The sequence below is a fragment of the Penicillium psychrosexuale genome (assembly GCF_028828465.1).
Source record: "Penicillium psychrosexuale strain IBT 29551 chromosome Unknown utg000001l, whole genome shotgun sequence".
Taxonomy (NCBI): domain Eukaryota; kingdom Fungi; phylum Ascomycota; class Eurotiomycetes; order Eurotiales; family Aspergillaceae; genus Penicillium; species Penicillium psychrosexuale.
Genome location: NW_026643186.1, coordinates 2060657 through 2080775, shown reverse-complemented (window position 1 = coordinate 2080775; position 20119 = coordinate 2060657). Strand labels below are relative to the sequence as shown.

The 20119-nt window shown below is 51.1% G+C and overlaps 7 protein-coding genes across 7 annotated transcripts; 6 read left to right on the top strand and 1 right to left on the bottom strand.

The window, feature by feature from the left end:
• Window positions 1–24: 24 nt before the first annotated feature.
• Window positions 25–1580, top strand: N7518_000803 (uncharacterized protein; the record flags this gene model as incomplete). The annotated part of the gene is made up of 2 exons (XM_057181731.1): window positions 25–489; window positions 570–1580. The coding sequence occupies 2 exons, from the start codon at window positions 25–27 to the stop codon at window positions 1578–1580; spliced, it is 1476 nt and encodes a 491-aa protein (XP_057047081.1).
• Window positions 1581–4450: 2870 nt separating this feature from the next.
• Window positions 4451–5731, bottom strand: N7518_000802 (zinc-dependent alcohol dehydrogenase; the record flags this gene model as incomplete). The annotated part of the gene is made up of 4 exons (XM_057181730.1): window positions 4451–5223; window positions 5296–5452; window positions 5509–5557; window positions 5607–5731. 4 exons carry the CDS (start codon window positions 5729–5731, stop codon window positions 4451–4453), a joined length of 1104 nt encoding a protein of 367 aa, XP_057047080.1.
• Window positions 5732–7085: 1354 nt separating this feature from the next.
• Window positions 7086–7769, top strand: N7518_000801 (uncharacterized protein; the record flags this gene model as incomplete). Its single annotated transcript, XM_057181729.1, has 1 exon — window positions 7086–7769. The coding sequence occupies one exon, from the start codon at window positions 7086–7088 to the stop codon at window positions 7767–7769; it is 684 nt and encodes a 227-aa protein (XP_057047079.1).
• Window positions 7770–8396: 627 nt separating this feature from the next.
• N7518_000800 (CAZyme family GH92) lies at window positions 8397–10825 on the top strand (the record flags this gene model as incomplete). The annotated part of the gene is made up of 2 exons (XM_057181728.1): window positions 8397–10159; window positions 10219–10825. 2 exons carry the CDS (start codon window positions 8397–8399, stop codon window positions 10823–10825), a joined length of 2370 nt encoding a protein of 789 aa, XP_057047078.1.
• A 468-nt stretch (window positions 10826–11293) lies between these two features.
• N7518_000799 (flavin-linked sulfhydryl oxidase ERV2) lies at window positions 11294–12160 on the top strand (the record flags this gene model as incomplete). Its single annotated transcript, XM_057181727.1, has 4 exons — window positions 11294–11517; window positions 11604–11732; window positions 11796–12083; window positions 12145–12160. 4 exons carry the CDS (start codon window positions 11294–11296, stop codon window positions 12158–12160), a joined length of 657 nt encoding a protein of 218 aa, XP_057047077.1.
• A 1289-nt stretch (window positions 12161–13449) lies between these two features.
• On the top strand, window positions 13450–15281 carry N7518_000798 (LYAR-type C2HC zinc finger protein; the record flags this gene model as incomplete). Its single annotated transcript, XM_057181726.1, has 3 exons — window positions 13450–13499; window positions 13568–13690; window positions 13803–15281. The coding sequence occupies exons 1-3, from the start codon at window positions 13479–13481 to the stop codon at window positions 15279–15281; spliced, it is 1623 nt and encodes a 540-aa protein (XP_057047076.1). The 5' UTR covers window positions 13450–13478.
• An 862-nt stretch (window positions 15282–16143) lies between these two features.
• On the top strand, window positions 16144–19602 carry N7518_000797 (putative NF-X1 finger transcription factor; the record flags this gene model as incomplete). The annotated part of the gene is made up of 1 exon (XM_057181725.1): window positions 16144–19602. One exon carries the CDS (start codon window positions 16144–16146, stop codon window positions 19600–19602), a length of 3459 nt encoding a protein of 1152 aa, XP_057047075.1.
• Window positions 19603–20119: the final 517 nt, after the last annotated feature.

The following is a 20119-nucleotide window of genomic DNA, read 5'->3' as shown; positions in this document are numbered from 1 at the left end:
TGTCTTCCCTCTTTTCTTTTCGCCATGTCCGCTCCAACGGGCCAATTCCACAGGCTGTCCATTGGTCGAAACATGCCAGATACGGCCTTGCCTACTAGAACGGCCCGCACGGGGCGGTCGGACTCTTCCAGCGACGAAAGTGATCATGGAGAGGCCGATAGCTCTTCGGAGAGCTCCAGCGATGGAGAAGAAGGGGACGAGGGTGAGGGCGAAGAAAGCAGCGGTGACGAACCATCCGAATCGAACAGCACCTCCGTCCTCGCAACATCCGGCATCACCTATGATCTCAGCCAACTAGATTCCGAGGCTGAAGCTAGGGCCTTTGTGGGCTTGACTGGCCATTTCGATGTTGTCAACTGTCGCTCTACTCCCGCCGGGTATGACTTCCAGCTGTCGGATCGGCCACAGGTGCACATTGGCGCGGACTCGTCTACCTGCACTTGCGCGGCCTTCCAGGATCGACCGGACGGCGCGTGCCAGCACATCTTTGTGAGTGTGCCTTTTTGGGAAAGGAAGCTTAAAACTTGAAGGGCTTGAACTGCCGATACTAATCCCCATCCCCTGAACAGTGGCTCGTCGATCAACTGCACGGCTGCTTCCTCCCCGCGCCTCGGTCTACGGAGGTGGCACTGACTCCAGATGGACGTCCGGACCGTCTCCCTCGCATTGAGGACCTTTTGCAGGGGAATCTGATGTCGGTTGCAACGCAGCTCAAATGGCCGTACCAACGGGACGAGGAGGACGGCATGACGCGGACAGAAAAGGTCCGGGACATTTTCTCTGCGTTCAGCAACCGGACTCTCCCAGAAGACACTCGCCGGGACTTGACAGAGACAACCGAGCAAGCACGAACCGCAGAGCAGTGCGTGGTGCAAGGGGATTTCGAAGCGACCATGTTCCGACTCGCAGTGCACGATGACGGGGTTTTCAACAGCCTATGCAAGGCGATGCCCGCCGGCGCGTGTGCGGCCATCTACTTCGACAAAATACAAGAGCAGTCACGCCGACTACTGAGCGACTTCGACCGATACTGTGCAACCGGTGAGTTGCCGGCGAACCCCGTGGTCCCAGGCCTGGGTGTAGAGGTCAACGACGTTGTAACCCATCTCCAGCGTTCTGTGTCCCGGATTGCAGCCAACATCACCGCACGCGCCCCTCACGGCTCTGAAAGCGCGGCCGAAGCCCTGGTGTCTCTTCTAGAGTCAGTCGTGGCTCGCAATAATGATCCCCTCGAAGGCAATCCCCAGGGTCGCCGGTCTTTCCACGGCGAGGACGAGGACCAGCGCAATCTGTATCACTTGCTCATCGGGTCGGTCGAAACAGACTCCGAAACAGACGCGCGGCACTTTGTCCTTCACGCGCTTGATGCCCTGCCGCCGGTGGACCTCCACCAGTGCGCCAACCGCCTGCGCGATATCCTCCGCAAGATCGAAGTCAACCGTGCTCCGAAGCCATATCTTCTCCATCTAGGCTCGTTGATCCGTACCGGCGAATCAGCCGCCACCGCTGCCATGGGATCTGGACAAAAGCGACCGGCGGCTGGGAATGGGAATTCTGGGGGATCAAAACGAACCCGCTGATTTGTTCTCAATCTTTTTTTATACATATGTTTGTTATATTGTTCTGGGAGGCCATCGTGTTCATTCATTGCGATACCCCGCTGCATCGTGTCTTTGCGTTTCATCAGCGACGGATCGCTTCAGGTCTATTTTGCTTCTCGGTTATGGCAATCATTTACGTGTTTGATGTCTACTATCTAATATACGATCATAAGAGCTGCTAGCATTGCTACAGCCATTGGCATATACAATGACCCTCACAGGCAGCATAGACAAAGTTTCCAATCCACCAGAGCTACCAATGTCTATAACCACGTAAAATGCAAAATGCAAAATGCAAGTCCCATGAGAAAGATGTCGTCATTCCAGTCAGCACGGCCTTGGGACCCCACGTCTACCGTGAGCCGGGTGTCACCGCTGCCACGGCAGGGATTAGTTAGCCCGATTTCCAATGCCGAACCATGGTACAACTCTCGGTAGCGTGTGGATCGCCCACGCTTTGAAAAACTCTCAATTTTCTTCTTTGGGCGCCCAACAAAAGCATGCGAATCAGCGCAAAGACCGAAATAACCTTGCAAATACCGAGATCAAGATCGGAACGCATCCATGGAAACGTAGATCTGAGATCCAGATCCGTTCAATCGCTTCGCACATCTACGCGTACATTTTGGGGGACGGATATCGGATATCACTACGGGGACCACTCAATTTCAATTTCAATTTCAATTCAATCTCAATGTGCCCCTCAATCCAACGCCCAATGCACCAGTTAATTTCGATAACACTCAGCAATAACGTGTCTCGAAAATGCGGTGTCCTCAATGCTCATCGTACGATTAGGCACATGTTGTACATGCCCATGCGATATCTGGCGGTGAGGGTTTATTAGGCACTCAGAAGTGGATATTACGAGTGATATAGTCCGACTCGTTGCAGAGCAAAGCGACTGATTCTAACTTCTAACGATGCGCAAAGCCCCCCTCTTACTGGCTTATTGGCTTCACAGCGACCCCTCGGCTAGAGCAACTCCTCTGCTTTTATCATAATTCAGCCGAAACTTGGCCACGTGACCTTACCTGGTCACCTCACGCTGCATTAAAACGCTATTATTTCAGCCCCCCTAGGAGAAAACTTGGCCACGTGACATGTACGTAAGACCTTCTGATTTATACTTGCTTCGCTTCGCTCCGCAATCATGCCATGTCGATGTTTTCGACAGGGATTGATGCCCAGGTGTGCGACTAGGACCGGGGTTTAGACCGTGGAAGCCAATTTTGGGCCCGTGCACACGGTTTGGGGTAGGACTGTGTTTAGCTTTGGGGTGGACCTACAGGGATGTTGTATAACTTGACAATGGCATTGTATGCCGGATCTACATATCTATGTTACGATACAATGTCGGCCATGAGAAGGAATTATATCGTTTTCTTGGCCGGTTTATCTTTGAGCAATCGGATTTGGAAAATATTATTGTAGCAAATCACTGAGAGTATGAAGAACTCCCTATAGTATCAATAATTTGCACAAGACTAATCTGGGGAGTCCCTCTTCAATAATCTGAGTATGAATCCCTTCAAAGTATCCAAATGATCTTCGGGGGATCTTCTGAAGATCTGAAAATCTACGTCCCGTTCAAGTAGAAGCTCCAGGCAAGGGGGTCTTACTACGAGGTGCTGAATGCGCGTTCGCCTCGAGGTCAGGGTAGTGAAGACTGTATCAAATATAGCCACGAAACGCAGCTAGAATAGTTGGGATAGATGATAGACAATATTTTATGCGGATGGCTTTGTTGAACGCATATGTCTTCGATAGGAAGTCAGCACTTGAGAGTTTGCATGGCTTTGCTACCTTCTCAAGGTTGCTTGACTTGGCCATTATATTACTCAGGAGTTATTACGAGAAGCATGACGCATCGTCTGAACAGGTAGGTGTCTACATAGTGGAAGGCGAGAATGGTGATTGGATAGATGATAAAAAACCAATAAGTATCCGTTGGTTAAGTATCAAAGTCAGTGTGGTAGGAGTAAGGATACCCAGTGGCCTAGTTGGTAACTCTATCGAGCAGTACCTGCTCTAGACTACCCTCTAGGTCACCTACCTGGGTTCGAACACTGTCGAGAATTACGCACTCACGGCTCTGGGTTCGTTTGTCCACTTTTTTTATACTTTTTTTTCTCTCTCCCTACTTCTGTTATATGATTCCAGTTCTTTGCTCTTCATACGCTTTCAAAATCGCAGATGACATTCTTCATTCTATCGAGGCATTCACTGTATGTCAACAACATGAACTCCAGTATCAAAATGCGCGTCATTCATACTATTGGCCTTGGCCTTGGCGTTCTTTGAAATCTCCAGTGTAGATCATTGCATAGTCGCCAGATGGTCATGTATATCAATGAAATTGTTCCGATCCATCGTCTCTTCTTCTCTAATCAACTATTATTTCTCTATGTCTTGATATTCTTCTTTATTTGGTCCATTTCTCCCAAATTTAACTGGCCAGGTTGCCCTTTCGGTTATAAAGCACACTTTTTCTCTTTTATCAACAAGGCCGGCTGGCCCAATGGCAAGGCGCTTGACTACGAATCAAGAGATTGCAGGTTCGATCCCTGCGTCGGTCACTTCATTTTTTGCCCATTTCTTTTTATTCGTCTCTCGTTTTGGCCTTTCCTTTCCAATTTATGCTGTGCAAAATATTATAGACTGAATATAAATGGTTCTCGGCATTTTCGGCGAAAAAAACTCACTTAATTGGTGCGAAATATCAATTATCGAATATAGCGGTTAGCCGTTATATATCCTAGCCATAACACCAGTCAACAAACCAACTTTACTAGAAACGAACGAAAGGTTCCTATAACAAGATGAAACCAGATTCATATATACAGCATTCATCCAGAAAGATCCAACACAACCCGACCCTGCATCTTCCCCTCCTCGAGCTCCTTGAACACCCCAGTCAAAGCATCCATCTTCTCTATCCGATAATGCACCTTAATGACACCCCTGGCAGCAAACTCCATAGTCTCAATCGCCTCCTTCCGACTCCCAACCGCCGACCCGGTAATAGTCCACTGCTGGCCAACCATCGCAGACGGGAACGCCGTCGCAATAGCCTGCGGGTCATGTTCCGGAATGCCCACGCAGACCAGCGTACCATTGAAACGCAGCAACGACAGCGCCTGCGCATACGCCGCATTCACAGCCGTACAGACAATCGCCGCGTGAGCGCCCAGTCCATCCGCCAGCGAATGAACGTGCTTTGTCAGCGCGGCGCCATCATCGTCCCTCGGGAACTGCGTGATATCCACGAAATGCTCTGCCCCAGATTCCTTGACGAGTCCCTCTTTGCTGCCGTGGTCGATGCCGATTACGCGCAGGCCCATTCCCCGGCTCGCGAGCTGTACTGCGAGGTGGCCTAGCCCGCCGCCCGCACCGGAGATTATCACCCACTGTCCGGGCCGCGCGTTGCTGCGTTTCAGTGCGGAGTATACTGTTACGCCGGCGCAGAGCAGTGGTGCTGCCGAGGCGGAGTCGAGACCGTCTGGGATAGGGGTTACGTAGTTTGCGGGTCCTAGTGTGTATTGCTGGAATGTTCCTGGGGTGTAGTAGCCGGAGACTTTCTGGTTGAAGCACAGTCCGTCGGAGCTGGCTTGGCAGGGTTCTGGATGGGGGGTTGTTAAGTTCGAGGTGTATATTTGGGTTGTTGAGGAAAGTAAATGAATGGTATACGTACGGCAGTGCCCACATGCACTGGAAACCCATTTGACACCGACTCGATCGCCGATCTTTAGGTTTGAGGATTCGGTGTCTGCACCGAGTTTGACTACCTTGCCGACACCTTCGTGGCCGCCCACTTGGCCTGGCTGAGTTGGATGTGGGAACGCGCTCCACTGGGCGGTATTAGTAAATACCTGAGACAGAGAGGGTAGTTAGGATATGTGCATACTCTGTTGGTCATGATACTAAAGTCCGAGTGACACACGCCGGAATGTGTTCTATGATCGTCAATACCATTATACCATTCAAAATCAAGATAAGATGTACAAATTAATCAGAACCTCGCCCGAACCAGGCTCTGGAACATCTAGTTCCACAATCTTTGTCGAAACCGTCCCAGGCTGGTCATAAATAATGGCCTTCTGCTTGGCGGGAATTTCAGGAGCGGCCATAATGACTGATTGCTGGTGACAGGCTGAAAGGAGGCCAGATGTTGAACTACGAAGTTAATCTCAACTGAATTTCAAGCGCCGGAGAGGTGTCTATAGAGAAGATGCTTAATTGAATGCTGGAAAGGGTCTTAAATAGATTGTCTTATTTTGTCAAGTAGAAAAAGAGGAGAAAAGCGAAGAGGGTCCTGTGACCGAATAGCGGGGTTCGGGACTTTTGGATCGACGGATCAAGGGCACACACTGGCATGCCGAGGAAGCTGGCCATCCAGGCAGGCATTATGATAGTGTTTCTTTGTGCTGGGATGAAGTGAGGGGTGAGACGCGGAGTCATGGAGGGACCTCGGTTCCATAAGCTGCATACATCTGCATCCATTGCTAGAATGAACAATAAAGTCAGAGGAGTGGATTGTAGAGAGATCCAAGACGTGGAATGTTGGGAGTTTATATACATTGGAGAATCCCCAAGGTCCTCGCATATTAGCTCGAATTCAGGCTGTGTTTATCGAAGAAAAATTCATATGGACCACAGCACAGAAAATGAGATGTAACCATCCGAGACATTCTCATCGGAATACAGTCTAGTATAGAGTCGTATAGCAGTAATACTAGTGCTATTCCACCACTAGTGTATAGTGGGACTGGTCCTTCAAACAGAGAAAAAAGAGACTAGCAGGCACAGCACAGTCCAAAGCGGCGATGCTTCGAAGACTTGCTGGACCTCATAATAGTCAGTCGTACACTTTATTGGAATCAATAATCCCACCTTTCACTCTTGGTGGCTTGGATACTAGCTATTTTCAACTTGATAAGGAATGTACCATATGGCCTAAGTACGGAGTACAGAAATGCAAATGTAGCGTTCCGAGACATTTGGCTTTGGCCCTAACGTCTAGCATATACGCCGCTTCGTATAATAATATATAGTTATTCGCGCAATTTAAATCTTGTCCTAGATTGAGAGGTCCGAGTCTTGGCTGATCCGAAAGGAAGATATTCGGATTTTCTAAGCGACAAATTGAAGCCATTATTTTCACTAGTTAGACTCATTTGTAATTGAAATTAGACCTATTGTACATCGGCCAGACAACCCTTTATAAGGATAGACCGACCTCTGCCGCTCAGAGATATGTTTCTGGGGACAACAGGTACTTCTTGGAGTTTCATAGTTCACTGTGCATGAGTATATGAAAAGCCTAGCTTTCAAGTCAAGAAATCATACTCCGAGCCGTTGTCCATTTCCATTGTCGCGGTGTAATTAACGCCTTCCTTCAACCGGAGCTTGACATGGTGGCTAATGTATTTGAAATTTCTAGATCCCCGTCGGTCACACTCAAATTGAGTGCCCGCTTCAACGATGCTCTTCCCACTCGTCCGAAAGATCGGCCTTTTGGCCTTTGGGGCCTTGGTCATGGTCAACCCTGCACTTGGAGCAAAAAAGCCTAGGCTAGGTGCTTACGACCTGACGGAAGCCAAAATGCCGCTTGGCCCGCTCAAAGTTACCCTAGACTATGGCCTCGCAACAACTTGGCCGACGCCGATGGATGTCAATGGGCCGAAGGTCAAGCGCAATTGGCAATTTAGTACCCACATGGTGTTCAAGAATTCCGTTGATGAAATATCGGACGGGCAGCTCTGGCAAATCGCACGAGATGCGGTTGATGAGATGATTGCCGACCGAGAGCAATATATCATCGGAGAGCGAGCACAACCTGGGGCCATGGGAATTCTGGCCTGGGGTAATGAGATCATACTCGCTTCTTCTATGAAGGGAGCGGGCTCTTTCTCCTATGACTTTCTTGGAGGTGACAACCCGGTCGGTAGAAGACTAGAAATATGCCAGATGCTCTGGGGGGGAGACTGGTCGACTACCCACAAGAACAATGGCAATTGCGCAGAGGAATTTGCGGCCTTCTTATACCACAGTCAAAACGAAATCGAACTGAAGGAACAAAACCCGAGAGTTGGCACCTGGGTTTGGGTAAACGCTGATTGGAAACAGACAGATCCATGTGGAACTGGTGAAGCGGCAAGTAATTAGTGTCCTTAGGAGCTTATGCTTCATGAAGATTAACTGACAAATGTATAGGACATTTGGGGGTGCAATATTTTCGTCCAGGGTGAGGGAATGAGGGTAATGGATACTGAAACAGCACCGGAACCTTACACGTTGGCCAGCCTTGCTGGAGGCCCGACCCGTCAGGAGCAAATTCAGTCATGCGGGGGTGATCACATGATCCATAGTTATCAAATATTCGTCGCTTGACCAGAGTCTCAACCTTGGAAAGAGGCTGTGCTTATAAAAAGACTTGATGTCAACTCTCCGGCTACAATTTGACTCAAGTCAATACCTTAGGATGATTCGAAAAGGCCTTGTTTCGCTTTCATTTGGCAATGCGGAACTGCAAAACATGCTTCAGTGCATTGTTGGCTTGGGGATACACTAACCCCGCACTCAAAGGTCTCCGTAACTCCAACACTAACACTATTTAGGCCATCGATCGCATGAACAATGCGACGTTACAACACAGCGATATGAAAAACCACCCCTTGCAGAAGGGACTCGGTCCTTCTTCCCATCTTCTGCATCTATCGTGTTATTGACAGCCCAAATCCGCAAACCCAACGCGCTATTACGTATGGTCCAAGCTTCACATTCCAGAGCGTCATGGCAATTTTGCAGAGGAATAAGTTGTGCAGCCTCCTACTCCTCCAATGCGTCCTAGGCACTGTAGCAACCCAAGATGACCTCCACTATGTCAATCCCCTGATCGGATCAACCAATGGCGGTAATGTCTTTGCAGGTGCAAGCCTCCCCTATGGCATGGCGAAACCCGTCGCCGACGTCGATGGCCAGAATACCGGAGGTTTTTCGACTGATGGGAGCAATGTCACTGGCTTTTCGCATATGCATGACAGTGGCACAGGCGGGAACCCGTCTATGGGAAATTTTCCTCTATTCCCACAGTACTGCAAAGACAACATCTTGGATAATTGCAAGTTCCCTAAAGCTGCTCGCGCGGTTCACTACAAGAATGATTCTGTGGTTGCGCAACCTGGCTACTTTGCCCTGACACTCGAGAATGGCATCAAGGCTGAGATGACTGCGGCGCGGCGCACGGCATTGTATCGATTTACGTTCCCAAAGGGAAAGTCGGCGGATGGAACCGATCTCAATCCGTTGATCTCGGTGGATCTAACTGATCTGTGGGACAGTCGACAGAATGCTTCCATCAGCCTTGACGCCGACAAAGGTCGAATTAGAGGCAATGGTACTTTCTTGCCGAGTTTCGGGGCTGGCTCTTACAAGTCGTATTTCTGTGCTGATTTCGATGACGCTGAGGTCGATGACAGCGGAATCTGGGTCAATGACCGAGCTGGATCGGTGCAGGAGTTGTTTGTCACTCGCGGCTTCAACAACTTCTACCTTCAAGCCGGAGGCTATATGTCATTTGATCGTCCAAAGAATGGAATTGTGACTGTGAGGGTGGGCGTCAGCTTTGTCAGCTCGGATCAAGCCTGTAAAAATGCCGAAGAGGAAGTGCCTGAACCGGAGGATGCGTTTGATCATCTACGTAAAAGCGCAGAGGCTGCATGGAAGGAGAAGCTCAGCCCTATCAAGGTCACGTTGGGTGGTGTCAGCAAAGACATGATCAGTAGTTTCTGGAGTGGTATCTATCGTACCATGTTATCACCTCAAGATCTGACCGGGGAAAATTCACTATGGAAAAGCGACGAGCCATACTTTGACTCTTTCTACTGCCTGTGGGACGCTTTCCGGGCACAGCACCCGTTTCTCACAATCATTGACCCGAAATCACAGTCAAAGATGGTCCGTAGCTTACTGGACACCTTCAAGCACGAAGGATGGCTGCCCGATTGTCGTATGAGTCTCTGCAAAGGCTGGACACAGGGAGGTTCCAATGCCGATATTGTTCTCGCAGATGCCTACGTGAAGAACCTGACGGGTATTGACTGGGAACTTGCCTACAAAGCTATGGTCAACGATGCAGAGAATGAGCCACTCGAATGGTCATATGAAGGGCGAGGGGGCCTGCAGAGCTGGAAGCACCTCAACTATATTCCATATCTGGACTTCGACTATATTGGATTTGGGACCAATTCACGGAGTATCTCGCGAACCCTGGAGTACGCATACAATGACTACGGTCTGTCCGTTGTAGCCAAGGGCCTCGGCAAAAAGGATTACACCACTTATTTGTCTCGGTCTGGCAACTGGCAGAACTTGTACAAAGAAGACCAGAAATCGTTCCTAGGGAATGGAACAGACACTGGCTTTACTGGGTTCTTTCAGCCAAAGTACATCAACGGAACCTGGGGCTATCAGGATCCTATTGACTGCAGTGCTCTGGCGTCGTGGTGCTCTCTCACATCGAATCCTTCCGAGACATTCGAGTCCAGCATCTGGGAGTACCTATTGTGCGTGTACTCTTTCTCCCCAGTAAGCCTCCAACGCTAATCCGATATAGTTTTGTCCCACATGACATGGCAAAGTTGATCAAGATGGTCGGCGGCCCAGAATCCTTCGTGTCTCGATTAGACTATTTCCACACCTCTGGCTTGGCAGACATGGGCAATGAACCTGTCTTCTTGACCGTGTATGATTATCACTACGCGGGACGCCCTGGTCTGTCCGCCAGCCGAGCCCACGCTTACATCCCATCTTCGTTCAACGCCACGCATAGCGGGCTACCAGGAAACGACGACTCGGGAGCCATGGGCTCATTCCTGGCATGGAGCATGATGGGCCTGTTCCCGAATCCCGGTCAGAATGTGTACCTGATAATTCCTCCGTTCTTCAAGGCCGTCGCAATCACCCACCCTGAAACCAATCAGACTGCGACCATTCGGAATGTCAACTTTGACAAAACCTACAAGAATATATATATCCAGAGTGCCAAGCTCAATGGAAAGCCCTACACCAAGAACTGGATTGGACATGAATTCTTCACTCGGGGTATGACGCTGGAGCTGACACTCGGGAACAAGGAGAGCGACTGGGGTACACGCAAGGAGGACTTACCCCCGAGTTTGAGCGACTCGATTGCTGTCGGTGGAAATCATGATGGGATGTAGATATGTTTGGCATCCTTGAGCACAGTAATGTATTACTACTAGTAGGGTACGAATCCGTTCCTTCTGTGCATCCACTTCAGAAGTGAAAATCCGGAGCACATCCGATGTGGGTCTCTATGACCTGAGTCTATGATTCGGAGAGCAATGCTCACCTAGTAGGATTAGATTCTCTAAATGTTATTGTCTTGTCTCATACTGATCAATCGTATGACAGACACTTTAGGAATCTTCTGGGGCTCGCACTTGTGGCCCCGGCGAAGCCATGACTAAGCTGTGGCGTACCTCCCCCAAGTAGGCAACACGTGGATTCCCCTTCGTACAAAGCCCTTTAGCACTCATTTCTCAGACCCTCAGCTGAAATCTTCTATCTCGTCTTCCGCGTGGGAATATTCCCTGCTCACAAGTTCCAGGTGCTCCCGTGACCGGACGCTTGGCGACATTACTTTTCCCCAACGATCACCCGCGAACATGGCGAACCGACAAATCACACGGCGCATTATCAGCAGCGCAGCGATCGCACTATGCCTCATATTCTTCCTCTTCATTCGACCGCAAGGGCCACCGAGTCCCGCCGTCCGCGCCCCAGGCCACATCGACCACTCGGCACCGGCAGCCGCGCCGGGGATAACCATCCAAGATAACACACTGAAGGGCGACGTGGTGATGCCGAAGCTAGGCAATGAGACAGTCAAGTAAGGCGCTCCGGGGAGGGACACATTGGGCAATACACGAGCGCAATTGGACAAATTGCTGATCACAGAATTGGTGGCTTTTCCAGAGCTGAATTAGGTCGTGCGACTTGGAAGTACTTCCACACTGTCATGGCGCGGTTCCCCGAGACGCCCACGGAAGACCAAAAGGAGGCTCTGCGCTCTTATATCTACCTCTTTGCTCGGTTATATCCTTGGTAATGAAGTTCCTATCCTACGTGCTCTGTGCTAGATCGGAGACTAACGGTTGATGACATCAGTGGAGAATGTGCTGAGCATTTCATGCAGCATTTGAGCAAGTATCCGCCTCAGGTTTCCTCGCGCAATGCGGCTTCTGGCTGGGCTTGCTTCGTTCATAATGAGGTTAATGCGATGCTTGATAAGCCTGAGTTTGACTGCACCAATCTGGGGGAATTCTATGATTGCGGCTGCAGTGAGGACGATAAGGTGGGTGAGGGCAAGGAGGGGTCAGCTACTTCTCGGTCTGATGCTGGGAAGGAGACTACGGGGCAGCATGATGGTCCTGCTGTGGAGATCTCGAAGGAAGAGTTAGTGACTTCTTGTTGTGCCGCGTGGTTATGGCTGTTTGGTTGCTAATGTGTGACTTAGGACGACCCGTGGTTGACGGGATGACTTTTCGACTATTCTTTCGACTATTCTTTCGACTACATGGGGCTCGTCCTGTCTGGTTTATACCCAGCGCTTGGATGCTTCTTAGACACCTTGTTGCACACGCTTATGGAGCTGGTCTCCCTTGTACAATTATAAATCGTAGGTTGACTATGTCAATATCAATCAATATACCCTTGTTGTGTTATGCATGTGGCTTTGGCATAAAAAGAGGTCTATCTCGAGGTATCGAAAGTTCTTATCATCGCATCTTAGTTTCTAGCTCTTTTTCCCGAGCATATCTTTTGGGGGTTTTGCTCATTTACACATGTCAGAAAATAAAGATACTTGGAGAGCCTACCTCAATCCTATAAAAGTACAAATGATAGCGAGCTACAAGCTGGTCAACGACTAGTAGTATACTACATGTCCCTCTAGATTGCCGATCCCTACAAAGTGCATGACCCGAGCGTTCTACGCACAAAGATCATCCTACCTGGTGACCAAGTGTAGAAGATGGCGCGCATGACCAAAGAGGCCTAGACAGTATCCCTAAACCGCAGAGCAGACGAAAAGGCGCATTCCGTCATACCGAGCTTGTCTTAGCAGAAAGCACCGATCAAACTTTCTTCACTATCAGCAACAGCAATGATGTCGTCAGGTCGTACCCTCGTGATACCAACCCGCCAACAGATCAACTAATTTCACGTAGCATAATCGAAACCTCAAAGGGTGATATATCACGGATCTTAGCATATATCGGGATAGCCGGGTAAGAGTGTTTGAGTTGGGGCCAAAAATAGCATACAGCCGTCGAGATGGGACGTTTCGAGGGTGGCCAGTCGGCCAGTCTGACTTCTCGTATCCTGGGAAGAAGCGAATGAAAGCATGGGGTCTCCTGACAGGCCAGCCATCCATGTCCGCATGGGATCTGCGCCTTTCCAGTTACCCTGAAACATGTGCCGAGTCAAGAGATAATAAATCAGGGGTTTCTCCCATTCTTTGCATTCGTTTATACGACGAATGTTCCCAAAATAGTTGGAAAGACTACACTTTGGTCTCCCTCGACGCGCCCAGGCTGTTCATATTACCCAAAATAGCCTAGCCTGGCTCCCGATCGAGACTAGTGTGGACTTGCGCGCCAATTTTCGACGCGAAAAGAAAAAGAAAAAAAAAAAGAGAGGAAAAGCCGAGATATCGCAGTTCGTATCAAAGCAAATCCCCCGCTTAGACGTTTTGTGCTGGACTTCTCAAGGGATACAACCCCCCTCTTGAAAAAGCCCACCCTCAAACTCTTGTTTGCGCACCTGATAGGGTGATCTCTAGTGTCAACAATGGTCTCCTTCTCTTGCGAGGTAAGTCCTATATGATGTCTGAGGCGTATGTCTTGCGCTCGAACCGCTGCTAAGAATCACTGTGGTAGGCGTGTGGTGATGTTCTCACTAAGAAAAAGCTCGATCCTCATCGCGGCCAATGTCGCGGCGCCTCCTTCACCTGTATCGATTGCATGGTGCATTTCTACGGAATGGAGTATAGAGCTCATACGGTACGTCGGATCCGCGTCGCATTTTCGCATAATGGTCGTGGGGCTACTCCACTAGGGTCCTGATTATTGAATCAACAAGGGAGACATCCGCTAACGAGACCGGCAACCACAGTCATGCATGACCGAGGCGCAAAAGTATCAGGGTGCTCTATATAAAGAGAAGCCCCAGAAAGGAAAGAAAGGACAAAACAACAAGCAGAATCCCAACCAGAATCCCAACGGCCGTCACCAGCAACCCCGTGTGGACGACGGTTCAGACGGCGAGGCCCTGAAGAACGCTCCTCCTCCCCCTGCTCCCACTCCCCCTCCTGTCGGTGATGTGAGGGCCCCTGCTCCTCCCCCGGCCAACAATGACAAGGCCGTCAATGTGTTCGATTACCTCATCGCCGATGAGACTCCGAACGCATCCAAGGTTACCCTTGCCGCACCCAAGGAACAGATGAAGATGAACCCCAATGCCAAATCGCTCTTCGAGCCCAGCCAGTCCCTTACTCGCGTCGAAACAAACCCCAACACGGATGACGAGGGTAAAAATTACGATATCGCATTCGAGGAGAATGGCTTTTCATACGGCGCCGGCAACATCCCGCACTCAGCATCGCCCCCGAATGCGTCAACAGAGTTCGTCACGCCCGCACCTAAGAAGAAGAAGGACCGCCGTCGCGAGGAGAAAGCCCCCGGCACTGTCAGCGAGAAGAAGCGCAAGCGCGGTCAAGCAGAGGTGCTCAGCACCCCGGGTGAAGCAGTCGACACCTCAATGATGGATGCTCCGTCCAGCATCGTCAACAATGCCGGCACACCCATGCTGAACCATTCCGGCCTGACCGGCGGCTTGAATCGGATGATGCGCTCCCCATCCGCCGACGGCGACGACAGCCCCGAAACCAGCCGCCGTGCCTACCAAGATACCTCGTCCCCGATCAAGCGCAGCCGCCGCAACGGCAAAGAAGCCAACGGCAACGGTGATCCAGGTCTCGGCATCTCAATGAAGAACCGCGCTGGCCGCCTCGTCTCCTCCATGTTCGGCGGTTCAGCTGTCTCGAGCACCAACGGCTCCAACACAGATTCCGCTCCCAAAGCTCTTGTCCACCCCCGCCGCGGTAGTTTCTCCAGCGGCGACGGCCAGCTCGAGGTCCGCAAGAACAAGAAATCGCACCGCGCGCGCGCAGACGACTACGATGACTCCCGCAAATCTAAGCGCAAGAGCTCAAACCCCACCGATGGCGACAGACCCTCCCGCCGTCTTAAGCAAGTCGACGAGCGCCGCGTCTCCATTGACTCCTCCAACGGCCACCAAGTGACTGTCTACAGGCAGTCGCGGCCGCCGGCGCGCTCGGACGAGGATCTGCAGCGCGATCTGGCCTACCACTTCCTCTCGCTGGTCCCAAAGGATAGCCAGCGTGGCTGCTCCCTTAACAAGGCGCTTAAGCGCTTCCACCGTGAGCTCTCGGAGGAGTATGATGCTGATCATGGTCATGATAATGGGCGCGGCCGGGTGGACCGGGATCGCAGGGCTGATGATGAGAAGGATCTTTTCCGCGCGTTACGGCTAAGACGTAACGATCGTGGTGAGATTGTTGTGTTCATTTAGAGCCTAGTCTCGGTGTGTGTATGATTTCAATCAAACGATGTTCTTTGTTACGAGGTGAATGGGCTGGTTATTTTGCATAGCGCCATGTTTTTTTGATGCGCTAGGTTCGATATTTGCAGTTTTGTCTACATTAATTCAGCATTAGGACTAAATTGCATTGATAATGTGTTTGGCTGTCTTTTCTAGTGTCCTCCGTTTGTAGTAGGCATGGAAGCGAAGGAGTTAGCTCCTCTCATTAATATCGAGCACATACCGAAGGCCCGATTGATTGTTCTTTGATATGCAGCAAGATGCTGTTTTATAGATATAAGCCTCGTTCACTAGGTCTTTGTTTTATGTCTTGGCATAAAGTGGAGTCCAACACCCCTCTTCTCCCTCTCACTTTGTGATTGCATGCATCAACCAAGCCCATAAATTACACCAGCTCATATCATCCCTCAGATACGAAGCATGACTCGAATTCATAGATTGCCGGCCCACATTACCACCTGGGCACAGGCACAATGAGTCATGTTATGTAATTCCTGACTCACACCTGAGCGGCTTGCCACTGTGTCACCGCCTTCTGCACCGCCCAATTCTGCCAGGAGAGCTTTTATCGCCTTCATGGATAATTTGTTGTGCCACACTTTCTCTCTTCATTCTATAAGCGGGCTTTTGCCTTTTATTTTCCTCCTCGTTGCCTTATTTAGTGTATAGCTTCCGCTCATTTCACTCTCAGTACTTTTCTAGTCTACGTTGTACCAACACACTCAGTCGACTACCAATTACCCTCTTCAAGCCAAGCGCAAGTGAGAAAGTCTACCGGAAGCATATGAGCACGCCAGGAGTCTCCAGTCAGACATCCGCTGCATTTTCAGCTATGGCAACAGCACAGCCAGAGACTTCAATCCCAACCGGGCCACGACCCCCACGTTCTTCCAGGCCATCTAGACGCAGAGGGCGGGGTTCTGCGAAGCCGGACGGTCAGCAACAAGCCCCTGCGAGTGAACCTCAAAATCAGGCTACACCGCAAGCACAGCCTACACAGTCTCAACCACAGCCTACACAGTCTCAACCACAGCCGAATACGATACCCCAGCCCAATCAACAAGATGGATCGTCCAATTCGCGAAGAGGCGGAAACAGAGAAGGAAGGGGCCGCAGACAAAGAAATAATGGACCTCGTCAGAATGGAGGACTTGAGAGCCAAGAGACACGACCGGAGGCGCGAACCCGTGGGATGAGAGCGCGTGGCTTCGAAGCCAAGTTGACAAGACCAGACCAGGCCAAAAATGGCCCTCTATTGGATGGTGCGGAGCATTCACATGATAACACACTAAGACCCGAAGTGCCAGATTTTGTACCGGGCGTGCCGTCATTCCAGCAAGGACGAGCTTCTGAAGCAACGCCATCCTTGAAAGGGAAGGGGAAAGCCAAGCAGCCTAGAGCGCCGCCACCTAAAGTCACGGCGAAGTCCACAGCCGACGATCTGGCTACCCGCATCCACGAAGACATATCGCATAATCTGTACGAGTGCCCTATCTGCTGCAGCGAGCTAGGTCGCAGGTCTCGGGTCTGGTCTTGTGAGCTGTGCTGGACTGTTTTCCATCTGAGCTGTGTGAAGAAATGGTCCACGAATGAAGGTGCAGCTGCACAGAGAACTTCTGCTCAAGAGGATGGGCAGAAAAATACCACTCCTCGCGCTTGGCGTTGTCCGGGCTGTAACCTTTATCAGCAAAACTTTCCCTCGAGCTACTCTTGCTGGTGTGAGAAAGAGGTCGATCCTCGACCACTTCCCGGTTTGCCTCCGCACTCGTGTGGTCAGACTTGCTCACGGCCTCGCAAGGGTTGTCCCCATCCTTGTGACACGACTTGTCATGCTGGTCCTTGTACACCTTGTACTGCTATGGGTCCGATACAAGATTGTTTCTGTGGCCGTAATTCGTCGCAGAAGCGTTGCCGGGATACCGATTATGAGAATGGATGGAGCTGTGGCGAAATCTGTGGTGAGTTGCTGCCGTGCGGGGAACATACATGTCCACTTCCGTGTCATGAGGGATTGTGTGGTGGGTGCGAGGTTAGCATTGATGCACGTTGCTACTGTGGAAAACTGCAGACGGAGATGATGTGTAAGTCTAAGGACGATGAGGAGGACAGTCGAATCATTCGCGACGATGGCTCGGAAGATGAGTGGACTGGCTGCTTTGCTTGTGGAGAGACTTGTAACCGTCCATTTGATTGTGGCATACATTCATGCCAGAAGAACTGTCATCCGCAAGACCCTCATCCTGCACACTGTCCACAGTCACCAGATGTCATCCTCAATTGCGCCTGTGGCAAGACACCGTTATCTGAGATCCCGGGATATACACCTCGAACATCCTGCGAAGACCCTATCTTGAATTGTCAAAAGCCTTGTGGGAAAACATTACCATGTGGCCATCCTTGCGAGAAGCTGTGTCATGTTGGATCCTGCGGTGCTTGTTTGCGCAATGTCTACATCAAGTGCAACTGCGGTCGTACTAATAACCTGACAATCTGTCATCAGGGCAAGAATGAGCCTCCCCAGTGCCCACGCATGTGCAAGGCGACTCTACACTGTGGTCGACACACATGCACTGAAAGGTGTTGTCCGGGAGAGCAAAGGGCCAACGAGCGCCAGGCCGCGCGTCGTAAACTCAGGTCTCATCTCCGCCCTGCTGATGAGGACATCGAAGCGGAGCATATCTGCACTCGCGTATGTGGCCGGATGCTGAAATGCGGAAGGCACACATGTCCGGAGGTTTGCCATAAGGGTGCTTGCAATACTTGCAGGGAGGCAGTGTTCGAAGAGATTCCGTGTAATTGCGGAAGATCTGTTCTGTATCCGCCGCAGCCGTGTGGTGCAAAACCACCTGCTTGCAACTTCCCCTGTGAGCGTCCAAAGCGATGCGGCCATCCTCAAGCCGCACATACCTGCCACACAGACGAGGAGAACTGTCCGAAGTGTCCATTCTTGACCGAGAAGGCGTGTCTGTGCGGAAAGCGGGTGTTGAAAAACGTGCCCTGCTGGCTGACAGATGCGCGCTGCGGTCAAGTATGCGGGCAGCTGCTCAAGTGTGGCTCTCATTTCTGCCGGAAGGACTGTCATCGCCCGGAGGATTGCGAAGATGCAACCAAACCTTGCAGCCAACCCTGTGGAAAGAACAAGACGGTGTGCGGCCATCCTTGCACAGAGCAATGCCACGCGCCATACGCGTGTCCAGAGAAGACACCGTGTTCGTCCAAGATCGCAGTGACATGTAGCTGTGGGCGACTGCGACAAGAAAGACGCTGTAATGCCGCCAAGGCTGTAACCTCCAAGGGCCAGGTGCAGATGCCCCAGCGCCAGCCAGAGTTGACCCCGTTGACCTGCGACGACGAATGCACGCGTCTGGAGCGGAACCGCTCCCTGGCAGGTGCTCTCGGCATCGACATCAACCAGACAACCACGCTTCAAACCATCACAGCCGAGAACCTCCCCTACTCGGAAGAGACTCTGAACCAATATGTCCAGCTCGCATGCTCGGTACCTTTATCAACTCTCCAAACCTACGAGTCCAATCTCCACTCCCTGGCAGCAGCAGACAAACCCACCCGCTCGTTCCGCTTCCAGCCGGCGAAATCCACTCTCCGCGCATTTGCGCACTCCCTCGCCGCAGACTGGGGCTTCGTGACAGAAAGCCACGACCCAGAACCCCATCGTCACGTCTTCGTCTTAAAACCGGTTGTCTGGACGCCTCCTCTCTTCGGTATGGGCAGCGGCTCGACCATCGGTATCGGCGGCATGAGCGTGCGTGAGTGCGTCAAGCTCCGCGAGCGGGAGCGCAGCAAAGAACAAGAAGCGCGTCGTGTCGCCGCGCTCGAGGCTAAGGCGACCCGTGAAGCCGCTAAGGTACAGGCTAGTACTGGAGACGGTGGTTGGGCTCAGGTTGCTTCGAAGAGTAAGGGTGGTAGCGGGGCTAGTTCGAGAGCTGGAACTCCTGCTCAGAACCCGTGGGTGAGCAAGTCAATCTATGCAGCTCTCGATAGTGACGGGGCGAAGAAGGAACGCTTGGTTCTAAGATCTGGCGTTGGGGTAGGGAAGTCCTGGCGTGCGAAGACCCCTGCGACTGCGGTTGTTGATGATTGGGAAGAGGCCGAGGAGAAGGAAGAGAAAGAGGAAGCGGGGGACCAGGACCAGGACCAGGAAATAGCTGTCCGTGAGGACCCTGAGGGAAAATCTGAACTTGCGCCTGAGACCGAGACTTCTGCGGAAGATCGCCCCACTCAGGCTGAGGCAACTCAGGTTGAAGCATCTGTTACAGATGTGCCGGTCTAAACCTTCGGACAGGATTTGATGATTGATGACCTGAGAAACAAAATGAAAAAATGTTTCAAAAGCGTTGAACATGTCTCATTCTTTGCGAAGTCATTTGCATTAACTTGGAGTTTGGAGTCTCATCATACACGATAGAATATTGTATCAAAGGGACCTCGGAACTCTGAATAGCTTCATTATTACTCAACTGAGAAGACCTAGATCCAGCCAATCGAATTACTAGACAGATTTTAAAAAGGTTCTGTTATTATGATCAGACCGAGTAGTTATTTCACCCCAAGCCCCACTTAGCTCAGTTGTATCTGACCGTCGGTGCAGTCTCTAGGCCCAAGGCTGTACACCTTTCGTTAATCGCAAGAACCCGTGTGATCGAGCCAGGGCGAGATCTCTCAGAACATAGGAATCCTAACAGGTGTTGGCCCGCCTGGTCCCTTCGTTTGGGGTAGGACCGATTGAGATTCGCTAACAACACACGTGCATAGAACCCGTTACGCGGCTAGTTTAAACGAGTAGATCT